The sequence below is a fragment of the Echiichthys vipera genome, assembly GCF_963691815.1.
Source record: "Echiichthys vipera genome assembly, chromosome: 23".
NCBI lineage: Eukaryota > Metazoa > Chordata > Actinopteri > Perciformes > Trachinidae > Echiichthys > Echiichthys vipera.
Window position 1 is genome coordinate 14,690,637 of NC_139848.1, and position 26,748 is coordinate 14,717,384.

At 37.6% G+C, this 26,748-nt stretch overlaps 2 protein-coding genes across 2 annotated transcripts; one reads left to right on the plus strand and one right to left on the minus strand.

Annotated features, from left to right (window-relative positions):
* Nucleotides 1–1,031: 1,031 nt before the first annotated feature.
* Nucleotides 1,032–18,725, minus strand: LOC310964926 (ankyrin repeat domain-containing protein 10-like; the record flags this gene model as incomplete). Its single annotated transcript, XM_083938251.1, has 6 exons — nucleotides 1,032–1,461; nucleotides 2,234–2,454; nucleotides 11,510–11,601; nucleotides 12,511–12,663; nucleotides 15,805–16,022; nucleotides 18,668–18,725. The coding sequence occupies 6 exons, from the start codon at nucleotides 18,723–18,725 to the stop codon at nucleotides 1,061–1,063; spliced, it is 1,143 nt and encodes a 380-aa protein (XP_083794377.1). The 3' UTR covers nucleotides 1,032–1,060.
* Nucleotides 18,726–19,863: 1,138 nt separating this feature from the next.
* On the plus strand, nucleotides 19,864–25,440 carry hsf2bp (heat shock transcription factor 2 binding protein; the record flags this gene model as incomplete). The annotated part of the gene is made up of 8 exons (XM_083938252.1): nucleotides 19,864–19,914; nucleotides 20,021–20,156; nucleotides 21,130–21,233; nucleotides 22,023–22,172; nucleotides 22,247–22,391; nucleotides 23,463–23,580; nucleotides 23,655–23,758; nucleotides 25,202–25,440. 8 exons carry the CDS (start codon nucleotides 19,864–19,866, stop codon nucleotides 25,438–25,440), a joined length of 1,047 nt encoding a protein of 348 aa, XP_083794378.1.
* Between the last annotated feature and the right edge of the window lie 1,308 nt (nucleotides 25,441–26,748).

Sequence of the window (26,748 nt, forward strand, 5' to 3'; positions counted from 1 at the left end):
AATATGAGCCCAAATGAACGCGCACAAAGGCCACGCCCCTCGCGCCATAAAGTCCGACTGCCTTGAAATTCGGCACACAGATCCAGCTCGAAAGAAAATTCCTCTTGGACCGTTAAGGCCACCATGAGGATTGTTTCGCTTATTTGCGTGCGTACAACAGCAATATGAATACTTTAAAATTTGGTCCCAAAAAGAAATCGCAAAGGGCGGGGCTTACCCATACCTCCAATTTTTGCGGAGCGATCGTGAATAAACTGGTCACAGATATCCTGCACACAGAGCTAATTTTGGGAAAATCCGTTAGAGGGGGCTGAAATGGCGGGACGCTGAGTGTGCGATTATTGAAATGCTACATCTGACGAAGCGAACGCGACTGGCTTCACTCCTTTGGACGGAATTTAATCAGCTGAACGTTGGAACAACAACTTCCTTCTGTTGACGGAGAAACGGTTTGAGTTGGTCTTACTCCGGAAATGTGTCCACGCTAAAAAAGACAAAAAAACATTTGAGCGCGATGTAAACCATTGTCCCACAATGCAATGCACAAGGTTCCAATGCTAACTAACCCTAAAGTTTACATTTTCATTTCTACTGTATATTAAAGCTGCAAGTCTACGGGGGAAATGTTGGGTCTGTGTCAATCATAAATAAGTCATAGAGTGTGGTCTTTACCTAGTTTGTTAAGTGTCCTGAGATAACTTTAATGATTTGGTACTGTAAATAAAATTGAATTGAATTGAAGTCTGGCAAATCGAGTTGACTCTCACGCCCCTCCCCCACTACCACCGAGCTCCTCCGCTCCCTCACATCGAGTGCTCGTCAGTGCGCGTGCACCACTTTCCTGTGAATATGATCAAACAAATGTTGCAGACTGCGTCTTTAACAATGTGGGACTAGCTCCTGTTAACTCTACTGGACTTAAGTTGGAGTTGTTGGGGACACATTTCTTTCTTTTTTTGTTGCGGCGAGGGAAGGCGGTCCGGTATCCGGGGGGTTGGGCCGCTTGATCGTGACCCTCAAGGTTTTCTTTGGTGTCAGTTGTGATCCCTGATCTTCTTCTCTATGAGTGGTGATGGAGGTGGTGCTTGTGTCCGCCGCTGCTGTCACTCAGCTCCTCCGCCGTGTCTCCAAAGCCGTGGTAGTGTCCGAAATGCAGAAAGTCCCCGCATTCGGCTCCCGTAAGCCCCCGCCAGGCCGGCCGGTGGGACACGCAGCTGCTGGGGCTGACGGCCAGATGCAGGGAGCCGCACATGTCGGCAGAAGAGTGGCGAGCCGCCCGCTGATTGGCTGGAGGAGTGGGCGGCGGAGGGGTGCTCCTGGGCGGCTCGGGGTCAGAATAAGGCAGCGCGTGGTGACGATGCCCGTTGACGGGGGTCCCGCCTGAGCTGAGCTCCTGGGCGAACTCTGTGTTCATGCTCTCCGGCTCCTCATCTCCGCCGCTCTGCGTCTGCGCCAACACGTCTGCAGCGGGACAGGGACGAGAGAAGGGAAGGCTGCGTCACAGCGGGATCCGCAAAAACATCCTGCAAAAACTTGAAACCTTGCGTTTACCAGAGATGTGCTCGCGTTTCATGGATAATGTTGGGGAATATTTATATTCCCTAGACCGTTTGTGTCGTTAATGAATCAGCCCCTCTGTGCTGTGGTGGAGAGCTGCAATTACAGGACTTTCTGTTACTGTTCTGATTACTGCTGTCGTCGTTTATCGGCCTGTCGCAATACATCAGTTAATAGCATGGTAACTTTTAATGAGCTGGATAACTTTGCCAGCTGCCATAATTTCCATTTTTGCGTTTTCCTGTTGTCCCTCTCTATTCCTCAGCGTAATGAGGAGTTAAGCCTCGTGTCGTGACAGTCACTTGTCAGCCGCACGGTCTGAGGACCCCTGGAGTTACCCAGAGTGCAGCAGGAGAGCCCTGTGAGGAGCAAATTAGAGGACACGCTAGTTGAGATTTGGAGGTATAAAAACAGAGATGGAGTTGGTTTCAAAGCCGAACATGTCAGCTGCTGTGGGAGCGCTTCAGGTTCAAACCCAATGACGACGGTGCTGTTGTAAAACAGCATCCACTAAAAGACAGAGTCCATTTGATTTATTCTTTTTGGTTGTTTTGTTTATTTATGTTGAATATATAAAATGTCTTCTAGTTCTTGTGTTAAATATTCTTTAGAAATAAACGTTTATTGATCTTTGAAAGGGTGAAAAATTGGTAATCGTGGAAAAAAAGCCTCTTACTGTCAGCCCCCCTGGCTTTCTTCATGTGACCGGCGTCCACGGCCGTCAGCAGCCTCTTCCTGCTGAGTGAGCCTTGACCGCACGGGGCGCCGTTGCCGCTTGCGTGGAGCCCGTTGAGCTGCAGCAGGTGCTTCTTGGTATTGGAGATGAAGCAGAAACAGTCAAGGAAGCCGTGAGCGTGGGCCAGGTCTGCGGCGGTCTGCCCGTTGGCGTTCCTTAAACTGAACGAGAACAGCGACGGGTGAGACAGGACCGCGTGCGGTTAGAAAACCAACAACCTGACTGCATCCTGCGCTCATCACTGTCTGGCTTTGTGGCGTTCGTATCGTAGGGAGACATGGACAGGCATCAGAACGGACCTTCAGACAGCTGACAGGAAGTCAACGTGTCCTAAATGTCTTCTGCTCTTGACCATCTCCCCCTGCAACACGTGCTTCTTTCTACATGAACCTGACGTGCTGGTGAAATGATATCTCACTTCTTATACGGCATTTCAGAATGTTTCTAAACAACAGTAGTCGAGATAATTCCGGGTGGCAGAACGCGAGCGTCTCTGACCTGAAGCGATCCAGCCGCCCACTGTGGGCGATGTTCCCTAGTTAAAAACATTGTCGTTGATCTAAAGTGAAAGCGTGTTGTGTTCGGGGTTTGCACCGCCAGATATTCAGCAAAAGGCGTAGGGTCGATTTCCTTCAGAAGAAAACAATTTTATCAAACCAAAAATAGATGTAAAATGTCCAAAAAACGGCTCCATTATGCCGTAAGGTTGTCTTAATTTCCATTTTTAATGTAAAGCAGCACCTGAGCCTCTCATCTGTCGCTTCGGTTAACTAATTTGACATGTACATGTTCCATCCATCATAAACCGCTTGTCCCTATCGGTGTCCCGGGGGGCTGGAGCCGATCCCAGCTGACGGTGGGCGTGAGGCGGGGTCCACCCTGGACAGGACGCCAGTCTATCACAGGGCACATAGAGACGAACAGAGACAGACAATCATTCACACCTACGGACAATTTAGAGTCATCAATGAACCTAACACGAGCACGTCTTTGGACTGTGGAAGGAACCCGGAGAAAACCCACGCAGACATGAGGAGAACATGCACACTCCCCACAGAAGGACCCCAGCCGGGATTCAAACCAGGAACCCTCTTGCTGTGAGGGGACAGTGTTAACGACCACATCACCGTGCCGCCCCATGTACATGTTGAATGTACGAATATGAAATTGGACTTGTAGATTCTTTTAGGTGCGTAAATAAATTCTACTTGCACTTCGATGCTGATCGACCTGTAATTGAGGCCATTTCCTCTGTTTTCTTGGTCGCGGTGCGCTGGTCAAATGACACGGAAGGGTTTGTTCACTAGTGGTGCCGTCGGAGAACGCTTCGACTTTTGCCACCCGGAAGAATGGATATTATTGTTGTGATGTCATGGTGAACTGTCGTATAGAACATGTGCATATCTGTGAATACATTCAAGAGTATCTAAGACAAGATTACAATAAATGTTACAGTTTTAAAGATCTTTAGGAGTACAGTATTTTTCTTTTGCACTATGTCAGACTTGTAGGGCCAAAATATATATATATATATATATATATATATATATATATATATATATATATATATATATATATATATATATATATATATATATATATATATATATATATATATATATATATAAAAAATGGATTAAAGATCAAAGCTAACCACTACGGAAGAGGATTTGGGCCATGTGGAAAGAGTTCGGACTTCAAAGTCCTTTAAACTTAAAAAGTCAGAATTCAGACTTTTTAAATTCAGACTTTCTTTTAGAATTCAGACTTTTTGTTAGAATTCAGACTTTTTTATTTCAGACTTTTTCTAGAATTCAGACTTCTGGAAAAAAAAAAAGATTTAAAGAATAAAATCAGATTTCTGAGTTTAAAATACTCAAATACATTTTTCACACGTCGCCCCAATCCTCTTCCATGAACAACAGAATAGCTATCCACTGTAATACAAAACAAGAACAGTAAAATAAAAGTACATTTTAGATAAATCTACAGTTTAAAGAACAGGCTGCTGTTGACTGAAATGTTAGTTAGGTAATCTTAGCTCTACCTCATTGACATAAAATGAAATGTCTCCTAACAAGGCTCTGAAATAATCAAATTGAGATATTATTCATTTTCCAGTACAGGTTAAGACCAAGCTTTAAAGTTTTATTTAGTCATTTGGCATCAGAGCCCAACTGATAGTGGATTTTATTGTCGTAGCTATTGTCTGTTAATCCTGTTTAATAAGGTAAATATGACAAAACTACTTGGTTAGGTTTAGACAAAACTACTTGGTTAGATTTAGACAAAACAAAACTACTTAGTTAGGGTTAGACAAAACTACTTGGTTAGGTTTAGACAACAAAACTACTTAGTTAGGTTTAGACAAAACTAAGTTTCTTGGTTAGGTTTAGACAAAACAAAACTACTTGGTTAGGTTTAGACAACAAAACTACTTGGTTAGATTTAGACAACAAAACTACTTGGTTAGGTTTAGACAACAAAACTACTTTGTTAGGTTTAGAAAAAACAAAACTACTTGGTTAGGTTTAAACAACAAAACTACTTGGTTAGGTTTAGACAAAACAAAACTACTTGGTTAGGTTTAGACAAAACAAAACTACTTGGTAAGGTTTAGACAAAACAAAACTACTTGGTTAGGATTAGAAAAAACAGAACTACTTGGTTAGGTTTAGACAAAGCTTCTTGGTTAGGTTTAAACAAAACAAAACTACTTGGTTAGGTTTAGACAACAAAATTACTTGATTAGGTTTAGACAACAAAACTACTTGGTTAGGTTTAGACAAAACAAAACTACTTGGTTAGGTTTAGACAACAAAATTACTTGATTAGGTTTAGACAACAAAACTACTTGGTTAGGTTTAGACAAAACAAAACTATTTGGTTAGGATTAGACAAAACAGAACTACTTGGTTAGGTTTAGACAAAACTACTTGGTTAGGTTTAGACAAAGCTACTTGGTTAGGTTTAGATTAAACAAAACTTATTGGTTAGGTTTAGACAACAAAACTACTTGGTTAGGTTTAGACAACAAAACTACTTGGTTAGGTTCAGACAAACAAAACTACTTGGTTAGGTTTAGACAAAACAACTTGGTTAGTTTTAGACAAAACAAAACTTCTTGGTTAGGTTTAGATGAAACTAAACTACTTGGTTAGGTTTAGACAACAAAACTACTTGGTTAGGTTTAGAAAACTAAACTACCTGTTTGGTTTAGACAAAACAAAACTACTTGGATAGGTTTAGACAACAAAACTACTTGGTTAGATTTAGACAAAACAAAACTACTTGGTTAGGATTAGACAAAACTGAACTACTTAGTTAGTTTAGACGAAACAAAACTACTTGGTTAGGTTTAGACAACAACACTACTTGGTTAGGTTTAAACAAAACAAAACTACTTGGTTAGGTTTAGACAACAAAACTACTTGGTTAGGTTTAGACAAAACAAAACTACTTGGTTAGGTTTAGACAAAACTACTTGGTTAGGTTTAGACAAAACTAAACTACTTGGTTAGGTTTAAACAAAGCTACTTGGTTAGGTTTAGATTAAACAAAACTTCTTGGTTAGGTTTAAACAACAAAACTACTTGGTTAGGTTTAGACAAAACAAAACTACTTGGTTATGTTTAGACAACAAAACTACTTGGTTAGGTTCAGACAAACAAAACTACTTGGTTAGGTTTAGACAAAACTACTTGGTTAGGTTTAGACAAAACAAAACTACTCGGTTAGGTTTAGACAAAACTACTTGGTTAGGTTCAGACAAAGCTACTTGGTTAGGTTTAGATAAAACAAAACTTCTTGGTTAGGTTTAGACAACAACACTACTTGGGTAGGTTTAGACAAAACTAAACTACTTGGTTAGGTTTAGACAAAACTACTTGGTTAGGTTTAGACAAAAAACTTCTCAGTGTAGTCGGTTAACCCGGTTAAGTTTAGGTTTATGTTCTCAGATACAGCACATGCTGCTATTACATCCCTGTGAAAAGCTCTTATTGGCTGATAGATGAGCCCAGGAGAGTAACTCATCAGGCTCTATTGTGCGTTACACATTTTAAAAGAGGCCTTATGAGTGCTGAACGGCACCAAGGGTTTTACTCATTCATTTAGTTAAAGGGGTTTAGCATTCGCCAATTCTGCTGTCCAAAAATACACAGCACCAGTCAAGGTTTAGATAAGTTCTCTCATTTCAAGCTTGTCCAAACTTATTTTGTCTATAAAGGCTCATTCTGGCCATTTTTTAAATGTACAACTTCTTGAGGACGTGTGAAAAATATGCCTCGTCTGGTGTTGAGAGAAGCTGAATTCATCAGTTTATTGAGTGGCTGAGAAAATGTGGACATTCACAGGCTGCTGGACACAGACGTGAATTTTGCACCCTATGTACGGGGCTTAAAGTTCTCAGACCAATGCCTTGAACACTTCTAAATCCATATAAAATCCTAATTGTTATGTTCTTCTAAGGTTTATTCTTCATAATTCTTCTGTACGTTTTTTCGGTTGCCTTTAGCTGCTGCATACTTTCAGCTACAAAACCATTCAACCATCAAAAGGTTCAGCTCATTTATGCTTTTTATAGTCACAGTTTATGTTTTAGGGGTTTTTAAGACCTGATCGGAGTGTATAATGGGTCTGTATCATGTGCTGGAGTGTTTAATTCTGCCGTTCATAGTCTTTTCAACGATTAACGTGTTTCATATTTGTTCAATTGTTTAGCTTCTTTCATACTTTTGCACATATTTAACTTTTTAACTATTCTTTTACAATATTTGTGACTTTCTGCTTCTTACACATTCATACCTTCAGCATTAAAGCATTTCCACTTTAACACATTGTACACACTTCTACGTAGACAACCTTTCAGCCTCAGAAATGCTTTCTTTCTTTAACACCTTGAATGTGACGCACTGTGTGCATAATACTGTTTAATATTATTTTATAAATGTATTTGATATCTGTCTTCCCCCTCTAAAATCCGCCTCAAACCCCATATCAGTCGAGCACTGGATGGTACACTTTCCAGGCTGTGCCGGTCTGTGTCGTGATATTTAGGAAAGAACCTGTTAAAAGAAACATTTCATTTTATTCGTCCCCTCACGTGTGACCTTTCCCTACACTACAGCACAATAATCCTCCATCTGACTCCTACAGTAGCTCCTGAGGTATGTCCTATACGCTCACACTTTGTTAGCACAGTTAGCATGCAGGTCAAGACATGACTACAATCATCAGTGCTTTCTTAAACTTGAAACCAATTGCTGCAGGAAATACCTCGCCAGTTTGCCAGCTGCGGAAACAGTAGGGAGCGAACAACTGTAAGATGCTCGCTGATGCGCATGTGGCAGATTCTGCATTTTGCTCCCTCTTTTCTGGGATTACTCAAGAAAATCGTGTTCAAATTCAATCGCTGTAAAACATCAGAACGTGCAGGGTGTTTGCAGTTTGAAAATGAAGCTCATGGTTATCCTTTCTTTACAAAATATAGCATAGCATCCAAAAATCTTACTATTCAGCTCAAAATGTAACATGCTAGGAATCACACATTGTCTAGTTAAAAGTAACAGGTACTACAAGTTCCTAAGTATCCGCTTTACTGCCGCTGGCTGAAGTTCTTGAGGCTGAAAAGCTCATGACGCTTATTTACTGACACACGAGTCCATGTCAACACAAATTAAACTGAAGGAAAGTTTGTGCTAAATAGGAGACATTAGAGCAACTAAAACCAAAAAGGCGTTTATTCAAGTGTCCTATTAGGATACTTCATTTCAACTTAAAGTGTAATCCCGGGGTAAAATCATCCTATGGTCTTTTTCGTCACTTACACTCATCAAATAAACCATCGACACAGTTTTTTTCATGTAACTATTAACGGAGAAATCCCGGAGAGTCGCTAACAGCCTGACGTGGCTAACGCTGATTAGTTCGGGGCAGTACGTTGATGGCATTCAAACGTCTTTTTTAACCACCAATACTGCTCAAAATAACATCAAACCTCTGCAGCAGCACGAGAAGAGTCCTTACACAGAAAACAAAGGACCAACAACGTAGTTAGTGAACCCAGAGTTTATCAAAGAGTGTTTTAAAGACTTACCTACTGGCCCCTGTACCAGCTCCTCTCATAGTAAAGTCCATTCAAGTGGATTACCAAAGTCAATCCAAAAGGGAGGAGCCGATTGGTGATTTATTCCAGTAAAACATGTAAACGTTGTGGTTTGTGGCAGTTTGGTGAAATATACGTTACAGCACAGAAATATCCCGCGTGATCTCAGGGGGTTGGGGGTGTATTTTGAAGGGGCTTCGGGCAGCTTTAGCTCACTACAGGTCAGTGGGTCGCGCTAGTATCAAAACATTACAAGACTGAACACTCACGCAGAAACCGAAATGGCTGAGACGACAGATTTCAATCAGACAGACTATCAACTTGTTCGGACGACCCGTCAACATGGACCTGCTGGTGAGGCCCAGACTTGTAAAACAGTCTTTTTTAATAAACTCTGGGTTCTCTAACTAAGTTGTTGGTGCTTTGCTTTCTGTGTAAGGACTCTTCTCATGCTACTGCAGAGGTTTGCTGTTATTTTGATCAGTGTTAATGGTTAAAAAACACATTTTGGATGCGTTCAGCGCACCGCCCCGAGCCAATCAGTGTAAGCCCTTTGGGGCTGTTTGCATCTCTTCTCTATACATGGTTGGTCAACCAAAAACAAACTGTCTCCATGGCTGATTTCATGGATTTTCATGTTGAAAAAAACCACAGGATCCATTTTCACCAGACTTACACTTGATAATAAGGGAGTATACTTTCAGTTTACTTTATGGACATATCAGATATATAGTTAATAACAGTATGCTAAAGTAAACTTGGATTATACTGACAAAAAAGTCGAACTAACTTGGTTTATACTTGGGATATACTTAGGTAAAGTATACCTATAAATTACCTTGTAGCATACGCCAAAGGGTACTTTCATAAACTAAAAGGTATCGTAAAGTATTTAACTAGTAAACTAATGATACACCTTAAGTAAGTTGACGTATAGTTGCAGTAAAAAATAAAGTAAAACTGACTGTGTGCTCTGCTGTTGTACTTAAAGTATGGTTAAAAATATACCTTTATAAACTTAAAAGTCAATAGTACACTTGCACGTATACTACCGGGACATTGATATAAAGTAGCGATGAACTGGTTGAGGAGAGAGAGATGTTTGTGTCCTAAGTGTGAATCAAATGCAGTAAATTTAGAGTGTCGTAAAGAGAAACCCCATGAGCGTTTCAGCTTCTGCATACTGTCAACAATCTCTCTGGCTACATTTGTATCTTTGTAACACATACAGATCACATGACTTCACATCCATTCGAAATCAGCTGGTTGGGAAGGGAAGGTCCGGTAAAACACCTGGAATATGTCGACAGATTATTAATTGCGCTGGGTTTTTTTTTGGTGGGGGGGGGGGGGGGGGACTTCTGTCAGTGTGGTGAGATATCTGCACCTGCTGTTAGTGCTGTTTCCAGTCAGTGCAGTGACCCGACTGGTCTTTCCCCGGTTAAGTTAATAAAAGGGTCATTGCAGTTTGCCTCGTGAACGTTGACCTCAAAATTACAAAGTAGAAAGCGTGAAGAACACGGACGCCTGTTGGACAGAGTTACGACAGAAACGGGTCTTCTTGGTAGTGACGTTAGTCGGCGCAGCAACGTCCTCAGTGGGTTTAAAGCAGGGTTCCTACACATTTTCCATTTCTAAATTCCAGACATTTCCAAAACTCAAATTTCCAGACTTCTCCGAGGATTTTTCAGTCAATATTAAACATCTGAAAAACGCTTTTTAGATGCTTATTATGTAAATAAATGGTTTTTAAATGCTGACTGCGTGTTCCATTATGTTGCCACGTAATTACGGGGGAGGAACGCCAACTTCAAGTTTTAAAATCCACACCCCGAAACTGTGCATTCGCAATATTAACGCTATGTATGACACATTTAGGGACCGCGGTCCACCTCCGTACCCGCCCAGAAGTGCCTGTGCCATGACGGTTCGGTATCAATGTGTGTATCATTACACCCCTAATAAATAAGATGTAGACGACACGTATGTTAAAAAAATTTGGAAATGAGAATTGCAGTCGCACAACAAATAGTAACCATGGCAACCCGACACCATTCTACAGCCAGCTTGATTAGTTTCACGTCATCTACTGGTCGGCCATGTTGCGTTAGTAAGCTTGTTTTGATTTGTATGTATTATTATATTTTAATTTAGAAAGTGAGAAAATAGTCTGGAAACAACGCAAACATTTTTCCAAACTCTTTTCCCTTTTTCCAGACTTATCCGGACCTGGAAATGACTCAAATTAAATTCCAAACTTTTCCGTACTGCGTAGGAACCCTGGTAAAAGTAAAGCTCGTGTTGTTGCTGTTGCTTTTGGCTCCTGATCGTTTCTGTTTCCGGGACAAAAGAGGCTACATCCATTTTGCCTGTGAATGACAACGTCCATTTTTTGTACAGTCTATGGTTTTAACTGGGGTCAGGTGTTCACAAAGTGTTTGAGAAACCCGAATATTGACTTAACACGAGTATAATCAGGTTTTTAAACTGCATGAATCACCATATTGTTGAGTGCTGAAAGCTACATTGGTCAAACGACCGACAAAAATGACCTTTTACTTGTCTGACACAAAAGTCACTTTTAATGATAATTGTTTTTTTTTTAATGTGTTTGCCAATGCAGAATTTATCCAAACAGTGTCAACGTATAAATAATTGAATTTAACTTTGGAGCTCCTTTGATTTATTTAAATACAAACATTACAGTAGAATAACTTCTATTTTATTATATTTGGTTCTCATATAATGTGCAGTATAATAGTGTACTCTGTATTTATAAGAAATTATAATTGAAATATGGTTCTTTTTCTGTCCTTTAGCTCCCGTATCATGGCAACACCACAGATAGACAAAGAGGTAGCTCATCTTTAAAGAGGTCCAGGGTTAATGTGGAGCCCTGCTACATGACGAATGCTTAAATGAATGTTGATGACTAGGAAAGTATTAAAAAGTAAACCAGTGTGGCCAGTTCCCTCCCAAACAGCTGTTGTGACATATAATTACAATAGAAAATACACAGACACTCCTCCTGATCAGCATTTAAGAAAGTAGAGACTGTGACTAAATGTGTTAAACCAGTGTGATGAGAGGTCAGACTGCAGAATACTTACTGTGGTTTAGCACCTGCTATCAACAGCACCTGGACACACTCCAAGCTACCTGAACGAGCAGCCTTGTGGAGGGGAGCCTCACCTACAAAATCCTGGAGACACAATGTCAAACTCTGGAGAGATCCATTTAGAAAAGCAGAACACAGACACAACATGGCCCACAGGAGCATGTAGCACTGCAACAGTCAGCCGGACTGGACTCCTTTGATGTATACAAGAACTGGATGCAGCGTTCTTTTCTAAGAAAGCTGCTTAATGGAGCATGAAGCCATAAAAGTTCAACTTCCGCGGCTAAAAATATGTTGATGATCTGCACTACTTCTGTGTTATGGGGCCCATGCAGCCTTAGCACTAGTGACTTCACCTCTCAGGACAGGCTACTTCCTGTTTAGCGCTCGGGTTAACTTGAATGGGAATTAAATTATTTAAACTATGTGCCTCTTCTAGACTTATACTAGTCAAATGTTACTATTAACTTGCATCCTTTCGCAAGGGGGTTGTCCAGATATGGTCAAATTATTTTACAACTCTTTAGCTAGCTAATATTAGCCTCAAACAATCTGTTCTTTTACAACTCTGTGTCTTGCTAATATTAGCCTGATACAATCTGTCCCCTCACGACTCTGTAGCTAGCTAATGTAAGCCTGATGCAAACTATTATTTTATAATTCTGTAGCTAGCCAACATTAGCCTGATATAATCTGTTCTCTAACAACTCTGGACAGGCTACTTCCTGTTTAGCGCTCTGGGTAACTTTAAATGAGAATTAAATTATTTAATCCTGTTATTAATCATAATATTTAATCATTTTCTTCGGTGGTAATAGGCAAGGAAAAGCATCGCAAAATGTGTCCAGATCGAACCAATAACAGTGAACGGTGTACGAGTGGAGATGCTGCTAGACGTGGGTTTATCAGATGAGATTCAAAACCAGGTTCAGATAGGACACATCTGAAATGTAGTTGCACAACATTACATGTGGATGCCGTTGGAAGACTGACCTGCCTGTTGACGTCGGCTCCAGCCTGAGTCAGCCACACCACACAGTGAGGATGTCCTCCAAACGCCGCGGTGTGTGTCGGTGTCTGGTTGAAGCGGCTGGTCGCTGCGTTCACCTCACAACCCATCTGCACCAGGCGCACCACACACTCCAGCTGTGTGCAGGGAAACACACAGAACACGGGTTCAATTATGTGACTGTTGGAAACATCTGTTGGTGAACCAAAAGTCAAAAATGCCGAACTCTTCAAAACGGTAATCCACAAACCAATTAGTGAAGTCATGGTAGCTACGTCCATCTCTATTATAGCCTTTATTTTTAGAGACAGTGGTGAAGCAATTTAAGTTGCTTGACTGAGATAGAAAAGAATGACTAACTAGTCAACATCGCAAATGAATGTGCAAATTCATTAAAAAGACCAAGACCCAGATGAACCTGAACAAATAACAAAAAGGAAATATGTACAATTTTAGGGTCTTTTATGTCACATTTTCATTATTAGGCATATAACTGTATAGTATCTAAATGACTCGATATAAGGTGACTAAAGATGTCAACCATATTTTGAGTTTTGGCAACCAACAGCTGATACCTGGTTGTTCCTCATAAATCTGTAGCTAGCTAACATTAGCCTGAAACAATCTGTTCCCTCACAACGCTTTAGCTAGCTAACGTTAGTCTGATACAATCTGTTACCTCACAACGCTGTAGCTAGCTAACGTTAGCCTGATACAATCTGTTCCCTCACAACTCTGTAGCTAGCTAAGGTTAACCTGATACAATCTGTTCCCTCACAGCTCTGTAGCAAGCTAACGTTAGCCTGATACAATCTGTTCCCTCCCAACTCTGTAGCTAGCTAACATTAGCCTGATACAATCTGTTACCTCACAACTCTGTAGCTAGCTAACATTAGCCTGATACAATCTGTTCCTTCACAACTCTGTAGCTAGCTAACGTTAGCCTGATACAATCTGTTCCCTCACAACTCTGTAGCTAGCTAACATTAGCCTGACAACAATCAATAATCAACCTAATCGCCAAAGAACAAATCATTTTAATTATGATTAAGACGAATATGAGAAAAAGTTTTTCATTTGATAACTTTGTATTAAGCTTTTATATTTTATTTCATTAATCTAAGTTAATAAAATTAAGGGACTTTTTTATTATATTTATTTAACTGAATATCAATCAATCACATTAAAAATGTAGTTCTTTTTCGTACTTTTTGAACAGATCAGATACATTGGTTGATAGTATTTTAGACAGGAACTAATACCATAATGTCTTTCCTCTTTCTAAAGACCGGATACTACAGGTAAGTGACTTGGGACTAACTTGAGACTTGGACCAAACAAGCCTGTTTGAATATGAAGTGACCCAGTACATGTGGACCGTGTGTTTGAGAAAAGCTGGTGGAAATAGAGCACAAAAAGATTTTGTCTCTGTTGAAATAACTGATTCTGCTGATGCTAAAAGTTTCCATGACACTGGATGACGTTGCATTGGGACCCCCACATCTCACTACGTCCGGCCACCTCCCCCAGCCAGGTGGAGAGGGAGATCCCCAGGCTCAGAATAAACAAAGCCAGTATGCCAGGCAGACAACATTAATCCCCCAGTGCTCTCACTGAGACTTGCTGCTCCTTCGTTAGTCACAGAGAGCTTTAACAGGCTGGATGGAAGTGTCTCTGAGGTTGTAATAGGCAACAATTATTTTCTATACCTATAGTTGTGCAAAGACTTTTCAGCCATATTGTTTGGAAAAGTGTAACTTAACATTAAAACAAAAAAATGTCAAAAATGTTTGATGCCTCTTTTCTGTGTCCCCTGTTTGACCTATTGCTGTCATTGTTTATTTATGTTTAAGTCTCAATAGATAAATGCATAAATTAATGTATAAATTAATTAATTAATATAGGAATATATACATAAATGCATAAATAAATACAGAAATAAATATATGCCAAAATACATGAATAAAGAAATAAATGCGAACTCCTACCTCGTAAACATATGGACAAAATAGAATACATGTAGGTGAACAAAAATGTAGAGATAATTGTAAAGCAACATTTATTCTTTGTTTATACATTTATTTATTCATGCATTTATTTATTTTATTTCTGTATTTATACATTTACTTCATTATACATTTATTTATTTCATTTTGATTCATTTATTTCTGTATTTATTTATTATTTTATTAATACATTTATTCTTGCATTCATTTATTTATTTAAGCATGCGTTTATTAATTCATTTCTGTATGTATTTATTAATCGATTTATTCCTGCATTTATTTATTTATTCTTTGATTTATTGAAACATTTATTCATGCATTCATTTATTTTAACATGTATTTATTCATATATTTCTGCATTTATTTATACATGTATTCATTTATTTTTTATTCATTTAAAAATGTATTTATTTCTGTATTTATTGATCAATGTATGGCTGTATGTATTCGTTTATTTCAGTATTTATTTATGTATACATTTATATTTTCCTTTATTTATTCATGTATTTATTTATACATGTATTTATTTATTTTTTATTAATTTAAACATGTAATTATTTCTGTATTTATTGATACATTTATTGCTGCATTTATTCGTTTATTTCAGTATTTATTTATGTATATATTTATATTTTCTTTTATTTATTAATTCATTGATTTATACATGTATTAATAATTTATGTCATTTATGTATTAATTGAACCTGTATTTATTTATACACGTATTTCAGCGTTAACCTATGCATTTATTTATTTATTTCAGAATGTATTTATTCATTTATTTCTGTATTTATTCATATATGTATTCATTTAATTTCTATTCATTTAACCATGTTTTTATTTCTGTATTTATTATTTTATTTCAGTATTTATTTATGTATACATTTATATTACCTTTTATTTATTCATTCATTGATTTATACATGTATTAATAGTTTATATAATTTATTTATTAATTGAACCTGTATTTATTTATACACGTATTTCAGCGTTAACCTATGCATTTATTTATTTTTTATAGTCCTCCATAGTTCTTAACCTGAAGATAAAGATCTCTAAAAAAGTAAATAAAGAAAACTAAAAAAAGAAGGAAAAAAACGGTTTTCCTCGAGCCGTTTTGGCGCCTAAACAGCCATTGGCTCCACTGAGACCAATGAGAACGCTGCAACCCTGTGACGTTGATCTATTTATTTTTTTCCGCCCAAAATAACTTTATTGTCCAGTAACAATCGGACACAACGGTCAGTGTCGTACAGCACCATGGTAACGGTACCTGTCCGTAGTGAGCCGCCCAGTGAATGGGGCTCCAGCCGTAGACCGAGTCCTCCGCGGTCAGATGAGCCAGGTTAGAGAGCTGCCCCAGCAGGGACACCAGACCTCCGACGTCTCCGTCCCGACAGGCGCGGTGGACCGGGAACAAAGAGCAGTCTAGTCCCGCAGACATGATGAGTGAATGTTGGTGTTCCCGCCGGACCGGTCCCACGGAGCAGACTGTAAATAAAAGTTCAAACACAAAGAGGGACGGGAGAGATGATCAACACGGCTGGAGAGGCACAAAACACGGATTGCAGAGTCACAAAATCCCGGGCTGGAGAGTCATACAATCCCGGGCCGGAGAGTCACAAAACACGGACTGGAGAGACTCAAAATGAGCAGAGACAATAAGACCAGGAAAAAACAGAAAATGACTCAGAATGAGCAGAAAAAGACACAAAATCACCCCCAAAAAACCTCTCAATGAACAGAAAAACTTGAAATGACCAGAAGATTGCTCTAAATTAACAGAAAAAGACTAAAATGATTAGGAAAAGACTTTAAATTACCAAAAAGACTCAAAATGATTTTTTAAAAATACTTAAATTTTACAGAAATAGACACAAAATGACCCAAAAAAGCCTCTAAATCACCAGAAAAATACTTAAAATTACCAGAAAATTACTCTACATGACCAGAAATAGACACAAAATCACCTGAAAAAGGCTCTAAATGACAAGAAAAATACAAAAAAATGACCATAAAAAGACTCAGATGATCAGAAAAAGGTTTTAATGAACAGAAAAAGACAAAAAAATGAAAAAAAAGACACAAAATGACCAGAAAGACTCAAATTATCAGAAAAAAATATTTTAAATGAACAGAAAAAGACATAAAATGTCCAGAAAAAGACTCAATTTATCAGAATTCTTTGTAAACGAACAAAAAAAGACACAAAATGACCAGAAAAAGACATTAAATGAACAGAAAAATATTTAAAATGACCAGAAAAAGGCACAAAATGACCAGAAAAATATTTAAAATGACCAGAAAAAGACACAAAATGACCAGAAAAATATTTAAAATGACCAGAAAAAGACACAAAATGACCAGAAAAATATTTAAAATGACCAGAAAAAGACACAAAATGACCAGAAAAAAACACAAAATGAACAGAAAAAGACTTTAAATGAACAGAAAAAGATTTAAAAATGACCAAAAAAGACACAAAATGACCAGAAAAAGATATTAAATGAACAGAAAAAGATTTTAAATGACCAGAAAAAGACCCAACATGACAAGAAAAATACAACAAATGACCATAAAAGACTCAAATGATCAGGAAAAGATTTTTAAATGAACAGAAAAAGACAAAAAATGAACAAAAAAGACACAAAATGACCAGAAAGACTCAAATTATCAGAAAAAAAATATTTTAAATGAACAGAAAAAGAGACTCAATTTATCAGAATTCTTTTTAAACGAACAAAAAAGACACAAAATTAACAGAAAAAGATTTTTAAATGACCAAAGAAGACACAAAATGACCAGAAAAAGACTTTAAATGAACAGAAAAATATTTAAAATGACCAAAAAAGACACAAAATGACCAGAAAAAGACTTTAAATGAACAGAAAAATATTTAAAACGACCAAAAAAAGACACAAAATGACCAGAAAAAGACTTTAAATGAACAGAAAAAGACACAAAAAGACCAGAGAAAGACTTTAAATGAACAGAAAAATATTTAAAATGACCAGAAAAAGACTTTAAATGAACAGAAAAAGACTCAATTTATCAGAATTATTTTTAAACGATCAAAAAAAGACACAAAATGACCAGAAAAAGACTCTAATTAACCAGAAAAAGACACAAAATGACCAGAAAAAGACATTAAATGAACAGAAAAAGATTTAAAATGACCAGAAGACACAAAATGACCAGAAAAGACTCAAAATGACCAGAAGACACAAAATGACCAGAAAAGACTCAAAATGACCAGAAAAAGACTTAAAATGACCAGAAAAATACTTTAAATGAACAGAAAATATTTAAAATGACCAGAAAAAGACTTTAAATGACCAGAAAAGATTCTTAATGACCAGAAAAAGACTCAAAATAACCAGAAAAAGACTCTAAAGACACAAAATGACCAGTAAAAGACTTAAAACGACTAGAAAAAGACTAAAAATCACCAGAAAAAGACTCAAAACGACCAGAAAAAGATTCTTAATGACCAGAAAAAGACTTTAAAGACACAAAACCACCAGAAAAAGACTCAAAACGACTAGAAAAAGACTATAAATTAGCAGAAAAGATCCTTTATGACCAGAAAAAGACTCCAAATGACCAGAGAAAGTTCCAAGTCTGGAGTATATTGTGTCCACCAGTAGGTTTTCTCACACACCTCAGTGAATGCAGACCATGCCTTGTCTTTCTGTAAAAGACTTTAAATGAACAGAAAAAGACTTAAAATGACCAGAAAAAGACACAAAATGACCAGGAAAATACTTTAAATTAACAGAAAAAGACACAAAATGACCAGAAAAAGACTTTAAATGAACAGAAAAATATTTAAAATGACCAAAAAAAGACACAAAATGACCAGAAAAATATATTAAATGAACAGAAAAAGATTTAAAATGACCAGAAAAAAACTTAAAATGACCAGAAAAAGACACAACATGACCAGAAAAATACTTTAAATCAACAGAAAAATATTTAAAATGACCAGAAAAAGACACAAAGTGACCAGAAAAATACTTTAAATGAACAGAAAAAGACACAAAAAGACCAGGCACGGACTGCAGAGAGACCAAAGCCCGGACTGGAGTTTCACAGATCCCGGGTCGGAGTCCCCAAACACGGACTGAAGAGGTCACCTGTTTGCTGTCGGTTTTGCTTCAAACCCGGACTGGAGCGAGGAACACGGTCCGCCATTGTGCCGCCTAGAGGTCGGAGGGACACTTTGACACTATACTCACGAGTAAGAAGACAGACTTTATAAAATTACCTTTGGAAATGTCGGCTATCCTCCATCTTTCCTCCCGTTTTTAACGCGTTCCAGCTGACTAAACGCCTTCTAACGCGCCCGGTTTAAAAAACGGGCCGAACTTTACATTATTAACGGTCGCGGTGACGTCATCGCTGCTGCTACTGCGCAGGCGTCAATAGCTTCTACAACTAGCCTAACTAGCCTAGCCTTATAATGCTAGGCTAACGAGGGTACACACTACTAACGCTAGGTGCTTTTTTTTCGAAATGTTATGAATTTTTTCCATTTAAAAATATATAAAAAGCAGTAATGCATCACTTCTTTTAAAAAAGAAGATATAAAAATATACAGAAATATAAAAAAAGAAACAAAAATATAATACATTAGCATAAAACACGCCAGGGGGAAGCTAAGAATATTAAATAAACGTAAATATTAAACAGTGAGCATAACCTTTTGGGTTTTTTTTTATGAAGTAATTGTCTTAATAACACCATTTCTTATTGGAACACCTTAAAGCAAGGTTTCACGTCAGCAAATTTACATTTATTAAAACTTTTCAAAGAATATTATGAGGTTAAAAAGAAAATATTCTTCTAGTACTGTAGCTGACAAAACCAAATGTTACATTTTCCAGTAATTTGCAGAGGTTTGCTGTTATTTTGAGCTGTATTAGTGGTTAAAAAAGACGTTTGAATGCCTTCACCTAGCTGCCCCGAGCTAATCACTTTTAGCCACGTCCGGCTGTTAGCGACTATTTCTCCGTTAATAGTTTATACGCGGAAAAACTATCTCAATGGCTTATTTGATGTGTATATTTGCCGAAAAAAGACCATGGGAAGATGATTTTGCACCGGAATTACACTTTTACTAGCATCTAGCCGCTAATAATGCTATGCTAACAGTCCCACGGGAACGGTTGAATCAACAGCAGGAGAAGAAGACAAGATGTCAGTCGGTGGGAAACCAACGGGAAGATGATTTTGCGCCAGAATTACACTTTTGCTAGAATCTAGCCGCTATTAATGCTATGCTAACAATCCCACAGGAAAGGTTGAATCAACAGCAGGAGAAGAAGACAAGATGTCGGTCGGTGGGAAGACGCCGGGTGCAAAGACAAAGGCCGGGAAACAGGTACAGCGCGTCTCTAAACTTGGAAAAAAACGATGGTGTGACGGATACGGATGACAGATTTCTAAAAGTCCTGTGTGAACGTCTTTTTCGATGTTTTGTTTTTCAGGATTCTTTTGTCAGAGTGAGGAGAGCGGATCTGGAGAAGTTAACCACAGAAGTGATGCAGCTGAGGGAGTTCCTGCCCAGAGTTCTGAACGGAGACCTGATAGAAACGCTGCGGAAAGCTCGAGCCGCTCAGAAAAGTAAGCTTCCGCTAAACCAGGGGAGGCAGCAGTGCTGAACCATGGCATTTATAATGCACCACCAAAGGGCTGGAAACTTTCAATCTGAATATGTGGGGAGGTTTGGGAATATAGGGGATTTAATGGGAATATATGGGGATTACTGGGAATATATGGGAATTAAAATGAATTAATGGGAATATATGGGAATTAAAATGAATTAATGGGGATATATGGGAATTAATTGAAATATAAGGGAATATATGGGAATTAATGAAAATATATAGGAATATGTGGGAATTTAAAAGAATCTACAGGATTTATGGCAATATATAGGATTTATCGGAATATATGGGAATTAAAATAAATGAATGGGAATTATAGGATTTTACCGGGATTACTGGGAATCTATGAGAATTAAAGGGAATATTTGGAATTAAATGGGAATATATGGGAATTAAAAGGAATAAGGGGAATATATGGGAATTAATGGGAATTAAAGGGAATACAGGATTTATGAGAATATATGGCATTTGTGGGAATATGTGGGAATTATTGGGAATATATGGGAGTTATTCGAATATATAGGACTTAATGGGAATATATGAGAATTACTGGGAATATATGGGAATTAAAGGGAATATATGGGAATTAAAAGGAATATATGGGAATATATGAGAATTAAAAGGTATGGGGATTAAAATTAAGATATGGGAATTGATTGGAATTAAGGGGAATATATGGGAATTAATGGGAATTAAAAAATAATCTACAGGATTTATGGGAATTAAAAGGAATATATGGGAACTAAAAGGAATTTACAGGAGTTATGATAATCTATGTGAACCAAAAGGAATATATGGGAATTTATGGGAATGAATGGAAATTTAAAGGAATAAACTGGACATTTTGGTATAATTTATACTAATGTATACACTTTATATTTATACTAACTGTTTAAACTATGTGTGTGCGTGTGTGCATGTGTGTGTAGTGAAGGAGCACCTTGCACAGGAACAGGAGCAGCTGCGGCAAGAGTGTCTGCACCTCCAGTCCCGACTGGACGCTGTGCAGACTGAGTGTCAGAAAGAGAGAGAGGTGAGATGATCTTTTCAGCCAAACAAACCAACTTTAAAAAATGTCCCTATATGGGAGTTCACTTGTTCTATTTTAATGTCCACAGTTGCCGTGGATACACATTACTTAACCTCTATCCGGATTGACAGGTGGCTGTGTAGCCCCGCCCTAAAACCTCCCCTGCTTTCTGGTCTATTTGACTCTAAATGGGACCATCATTGACTAAATGAGCATCATGCTGAACTGAAGAAGACTTGAAACTAGAGACTGAGACATAAACTCATTAGTAAAATGTTTACTGAGGAAATAAATCAAGAGAGAAGTTTAGGCTCATTTTCTCATTGACTTCTATACAATCACACTTCTTTATGGAGCCAGTGGAGTCTCCCCCTGCTGGACATTAGAGATAATGCGGCTTTATGTGGAGTCTCCCCCTGCTGGACATTAGAGAGAATAGAGCTTTAAGTGGAGTCTCCCCCTGAAGAAGACACAAAATGACCAGAAAAAACTCAAAATGACCAGAAAAATACCAAATATGACCAGAAAAAGACACAAAAGTCTCTGAAAGAGACTCTAAAGACTCTAATTCCCTGGAAAAAGACTCAAAATGACCAGAAAAAGACCCATAATTACCAGAAAGAGACACAAAATTACCAGAAAAAAAATCAAAAAGAACAAAAAAGACACAAAAATTACCAGAAAAAACTCTAAATTACCAGAAAAAAGCCTCAAAATAACCAGAAAAAGACACAAAATGACCAGAAAAAGACTCTAAAGTGTGTGTGTGTGTGTGTGTGTGTATGTGTGCAGGAGAAGCTGCTGTTGCGTGAGCAGCTGTGGCAGAGCGGAGCAGAGCTGCAGCAGCAGGCAGAGTTCTGCTCTGGCCTGGGATCTGCAGCCTGTGGTCTTCTGTGGAGCTGCTCCTCCAGCGAGGACACGATCACACGCTGGCTGGCTGATGTGAGTCGTCTCTGTGCGGTGAGTTTAAGGGCGACACAATGTGATGTGTGACTGTGTGGTGCTGGTGGTTGCAGGGGAAGCTGCAGTCCTTCCTGGGTGTAGCCGCTCAGACTCTGGAGAGCTTCGTCAGGTCTCTGGATGAGGAGGCCAGAACTCAAAGGGAGGACCACGACTCCCAGGAGCACCAGTTTGTGCTGGCTCTGGCTGGAACCATTACGAGTGAGTTCACAGCTTCTGCCTTAGTATAGTATGTACTGTACATCAGTAGGTTTTATAACACACTGCAGTTAATGCAGACCATGCTTTGTCTCTATTTCCGTTGTATTTTCCAATGACAAGAAAAAGACCGTAAATGACCAGAACAAGACTCTAAAGACTCAAAATGACCAGAAAAAGACACAAAATTACCAGAACTAGACTCTAAAGACACAAAATGACCAGAAAAAGACTCAAAATGACCAGAAAAAGACTCAGAATAACCAGAAAAAGACACAAAATGACCAGAAAAAGACACTAAATAACCAGAAAAAGACTCAAAATCACCAGGAAAAGACTCTAAAGACACAAAACAACCAGAAAAAGACTCAAAATGACCAGAAAAAAACTCAAAATGACCAGAAAAAGACTCAAAATGACCAGAAAAAGACTCAAAACGACCAGTAAAAGATTCTTAATGTCCAGAAAAAGACTCAAAATAACCAGAAAAAGATTCTTAATGTCCAGAAAAAGACTCAAAATAACCAGAAAAAGATTCTTAATGGCCAGAAAAAGACTCTAAAGACACAAAATGACCAGAAAAAGACTCAAGACGATCAGAAAAAGACTCAAAACGACCAGAAAAAGATTCTTAATGACCAGAAAATGACTCAAAATAACCAGAAAAAGACTCTGAAGACGCGAAAAACCAAGAAAAAGACTCACAACAACCTGAAAAATCTCAAAATGAGCAGAAAAAGATTCTTAATGACCAGAAAAAGACTCAAAACAACCAAAAAAAGACTCTAAAGACACAAAATGACCAGTAAAAGACTTAAAACGACTAGAAAAAGACTGAAAATCACCCACAAAAGACTCAAAACAACTAGAAAAAGACTCAGAACGACAAGAAAAAGATTCTAAATAACCAGAAAAAGACACAAAATCACCAGAAAAAGATCCTTTATGACCAGAAAAAGATACTTAATGACCAGAGAAAGTTCCAAGTCTGGAGTATATTGTGTCCACCAGTAGGTTTTCTCGCACACCTCAGTGAATGCAGACCATGCCTTGTCTTTCTGTCCCATCTGTCAGACATAGCAGCGGTGACGTGTGGCCGGGACTTCCTGTCCAGCTCTGCTCACGTCCTCCTGGACACTCTGATGAAGCTCTTGGAGCTGATGAAGCCTGGCGTCTTCCCCAAACTGAAAGTGTAGGTGGTGTTTGTCTTCACGTGGGCAGCAGGGGTCAGTGCTGCGGCTCTTACAGCAGCTGTGTGTCCTGCAGGTTGATGCTGATGGCTCTGTATAATGTCAGCATCAGTGTTAAAGGACTCAGGTGCATCAGTGAGAACCCAGGACTCCTGCGTCTCATCTGGACCCTGCTGGACGGTGAGGACACTCTATGAACATCATGCTGTATTGAAGAAGACTTGAAACATAAAACCATAAAGACCATAAGCTCAGCTAACAGGAATGCTAAAAATGCTAGCCTCGCAGGATCGAGTGTCACTGGTCAAGATTGCACAGCTGCAGGTTCCAGTGCTGCTGAACTGCAGATTAGCTAACCAGCGAATCAGGTGTTAAGTGACCACAGCAGGAAGAGCTTACTAGACTATAAGACAGGGGTATTGTTTTTATGAATGGAAACCATGTAATGGAAATGACCAAATATGGATGCAATGTGACTTAAATGTACTCAAAATGACTAAATATAGATGTAAAGTAACTTAAATGTACTCAAAATGACTAAATATAGATGCAAAATGACTAAAATTGTTGTGAAAATGACTAAATATAGATGCAAAATGACTAAAATGTACTCAAAATTACTAGATATAGATGCAAGGTGACTTTAATGTACTCAAAATGACTAAATATAGATGCAAAATAAATACAAATGTACTCAAAATGACTAAATATAGATGCAAAATGACTAAAAATGTAGTGAAAATGACTAAATATAGATGCAAAGTGACTTAAATGTACTCAAAATGAATAAATATAGATGCAAAATAAATACAAATGTACTCAAAATGACTAAATATAGATGCAAAATGACTAAAAATTTAGTGAAAATTACTAAATATAGATGCAAAATCATTAAAATGTACTCAAAATGACTAGATATAGATGCAAAGTGACTTTAATGTACTCAAAATGACGAAATATAGATGCAAAATGACTTAAATGTACTCAAAATGACTAAAAATAGATGCAAAGTGACTAAATATAAATGCAAAAGTACTAAAAATAGATGCAAAATGACTAAAAAGTAGTCAAAATGACTTAAATGTACTCAAAATGACTAAAAATAGATGCAAAATAAATACAAATGTACTCAAACTGACTAAATACAGATGCAAAGTGACTTTAATGTACTCAAAATGACTAAATATAGATGCAAAATGACTTAAATGTACTCAAAATGACTAAAAATAGATGCAAAATTACTAAATATAAATGCAAAATTACTAAAAATAGATGCAAAATTATTAAAAAGTAGTCAAAATAACTTAAATCTACTCAAAATGACTAAAAATAGATGCAACATGATTTAAATGTAGTCAAAATGACTAAAAATCGATGCAAAATGACTTCAAATGTATTCAAAATAACTTAAATTTACTCAAAATAACTAAAAATAGATGCTAAATGAATAAAAATGTACTCAAAATAACTAAAAAATTGATGTAAAATGACTTAAATGTACTCGAAATGACTAAATATAGATGCAAAATGACTAAATTTAGATGCAAAATGACTAAAAATAGATGCAAAATGAGTAAAAGTGTCCTTAAATGAGTGAATGGATGCTCTCTGGTGGTGGGGCAGATGGAGACTGGGAGGTGTGTCTCCACTCTCTGCGTCTGCTGCAGTCGGTGCTGTTGGAGGAGGAGGCGCTGCTGCTGCTGGGCTCCTCTCTGCTGGATCCAGAGCTCCAGGTTCGTGTCGGCCGCCTCTCCTCCGGTGTGCAGCCCAGCCTGAGACTGGCTGCCCAGCAGACCCTGGAGGACCTGAGGAGCCTCCAGCAGGTACAGTCAGGACATGGGACAGAAAGAGACTCAAAATAACCAGTAAAAGACTCTAAATTACTAGAAAAAGACTCTTAATGACTGGAAAAAGACTCAAAATGAGTATGAAAAAGACTCAAAATGACCAGAAAAAGACTCTAAATGACTGGGAAAAGACTCAAAATTACCAAAAAAAGACCCAAAATGACCAGAAAAAGACTCTAAATGACTTGAAAAAGATTCTAAATGACTAGAAAAGATTCTTAATGACTGGAAAAGACCCAAAATGACTGGAAAAAGACTTAAAATGACCAGAAAAAGACTCAAAATGACTAGAAAAAGACTCAAAATGACCAGAAAACGACTTAAAATGACTGGAAAAAGACTCAAAATGACCAGAAAAGTCTTAAAATGACCACAAAAATACTCTAATGACTGGAGAAAGACTCTAAATGACTCAAAAAGACTCAAAATGACCAGAAAAAAATGACTCAAAATGACTACAAAAAAGACTCTAAATAACCAGAAAAAGACAAAAAATTACCAGAAAAAGACTCAAAATTACCAGAAAAAAGACTCAATTACTGGAAAAAAAGCTTAAAATTACTGGAAATAGACTCAAAAAGACCACATAAAGACAAAAAATTTACTAGAAAAAGACTCAAAATGACTAGAAATAGACTCAAAATACCTGGAAAAAGACTCAAAATGACCAGAAAAAAAGTCTCAAAATTACCATAAAAAGATTAGAAATGACAAGAAATAGACTCAAAAAGACTAGAAATGACTGAAAAAAGACTCAAAATACCTGGAAAAGACTCAGAAAGACTCAAAATGACCAGAAAAAAATGACTCAAAATGACTACAAAAAAGACTCTAAATGACTGGAAAAAGACAAAAAAATTATTAGAAAAAGACTCAAAAAGACCAGAAAAAGACAAAAAATTACCAGAAAAAGACTCAAAATAACTAGAAATAGACTCAAAAGGGCTAAAAATGACCCGAAAAAGACTCAAAATGATTGAAGAAAGACTCAAAATACCTGGAAAAAGACTCAAAATGACCAGAAATAGACTCAAAAAGATGCAAAATGACTGAAAAAACGACTCAAAATACCTGGGGAAAGACTCAGAATTACCAGAAAAAAAGTCTCAAAATGACCACAAAAAGACTAAAAATGACTTGAAAAAGACTGAAAATTACCATAAACAGACTCAAAAAGACTCAAAATGACTGGAAAAAGATTCAAAATGACTGGAAAAAGACTCAAAAAGACCACAAAAAGATAAAAAATTACCAGAAAAAAACTCAAAATGACTAGAAATAGACTAAAAAAGGCTAAAAATGACCAGACAAAGACTCAAAATG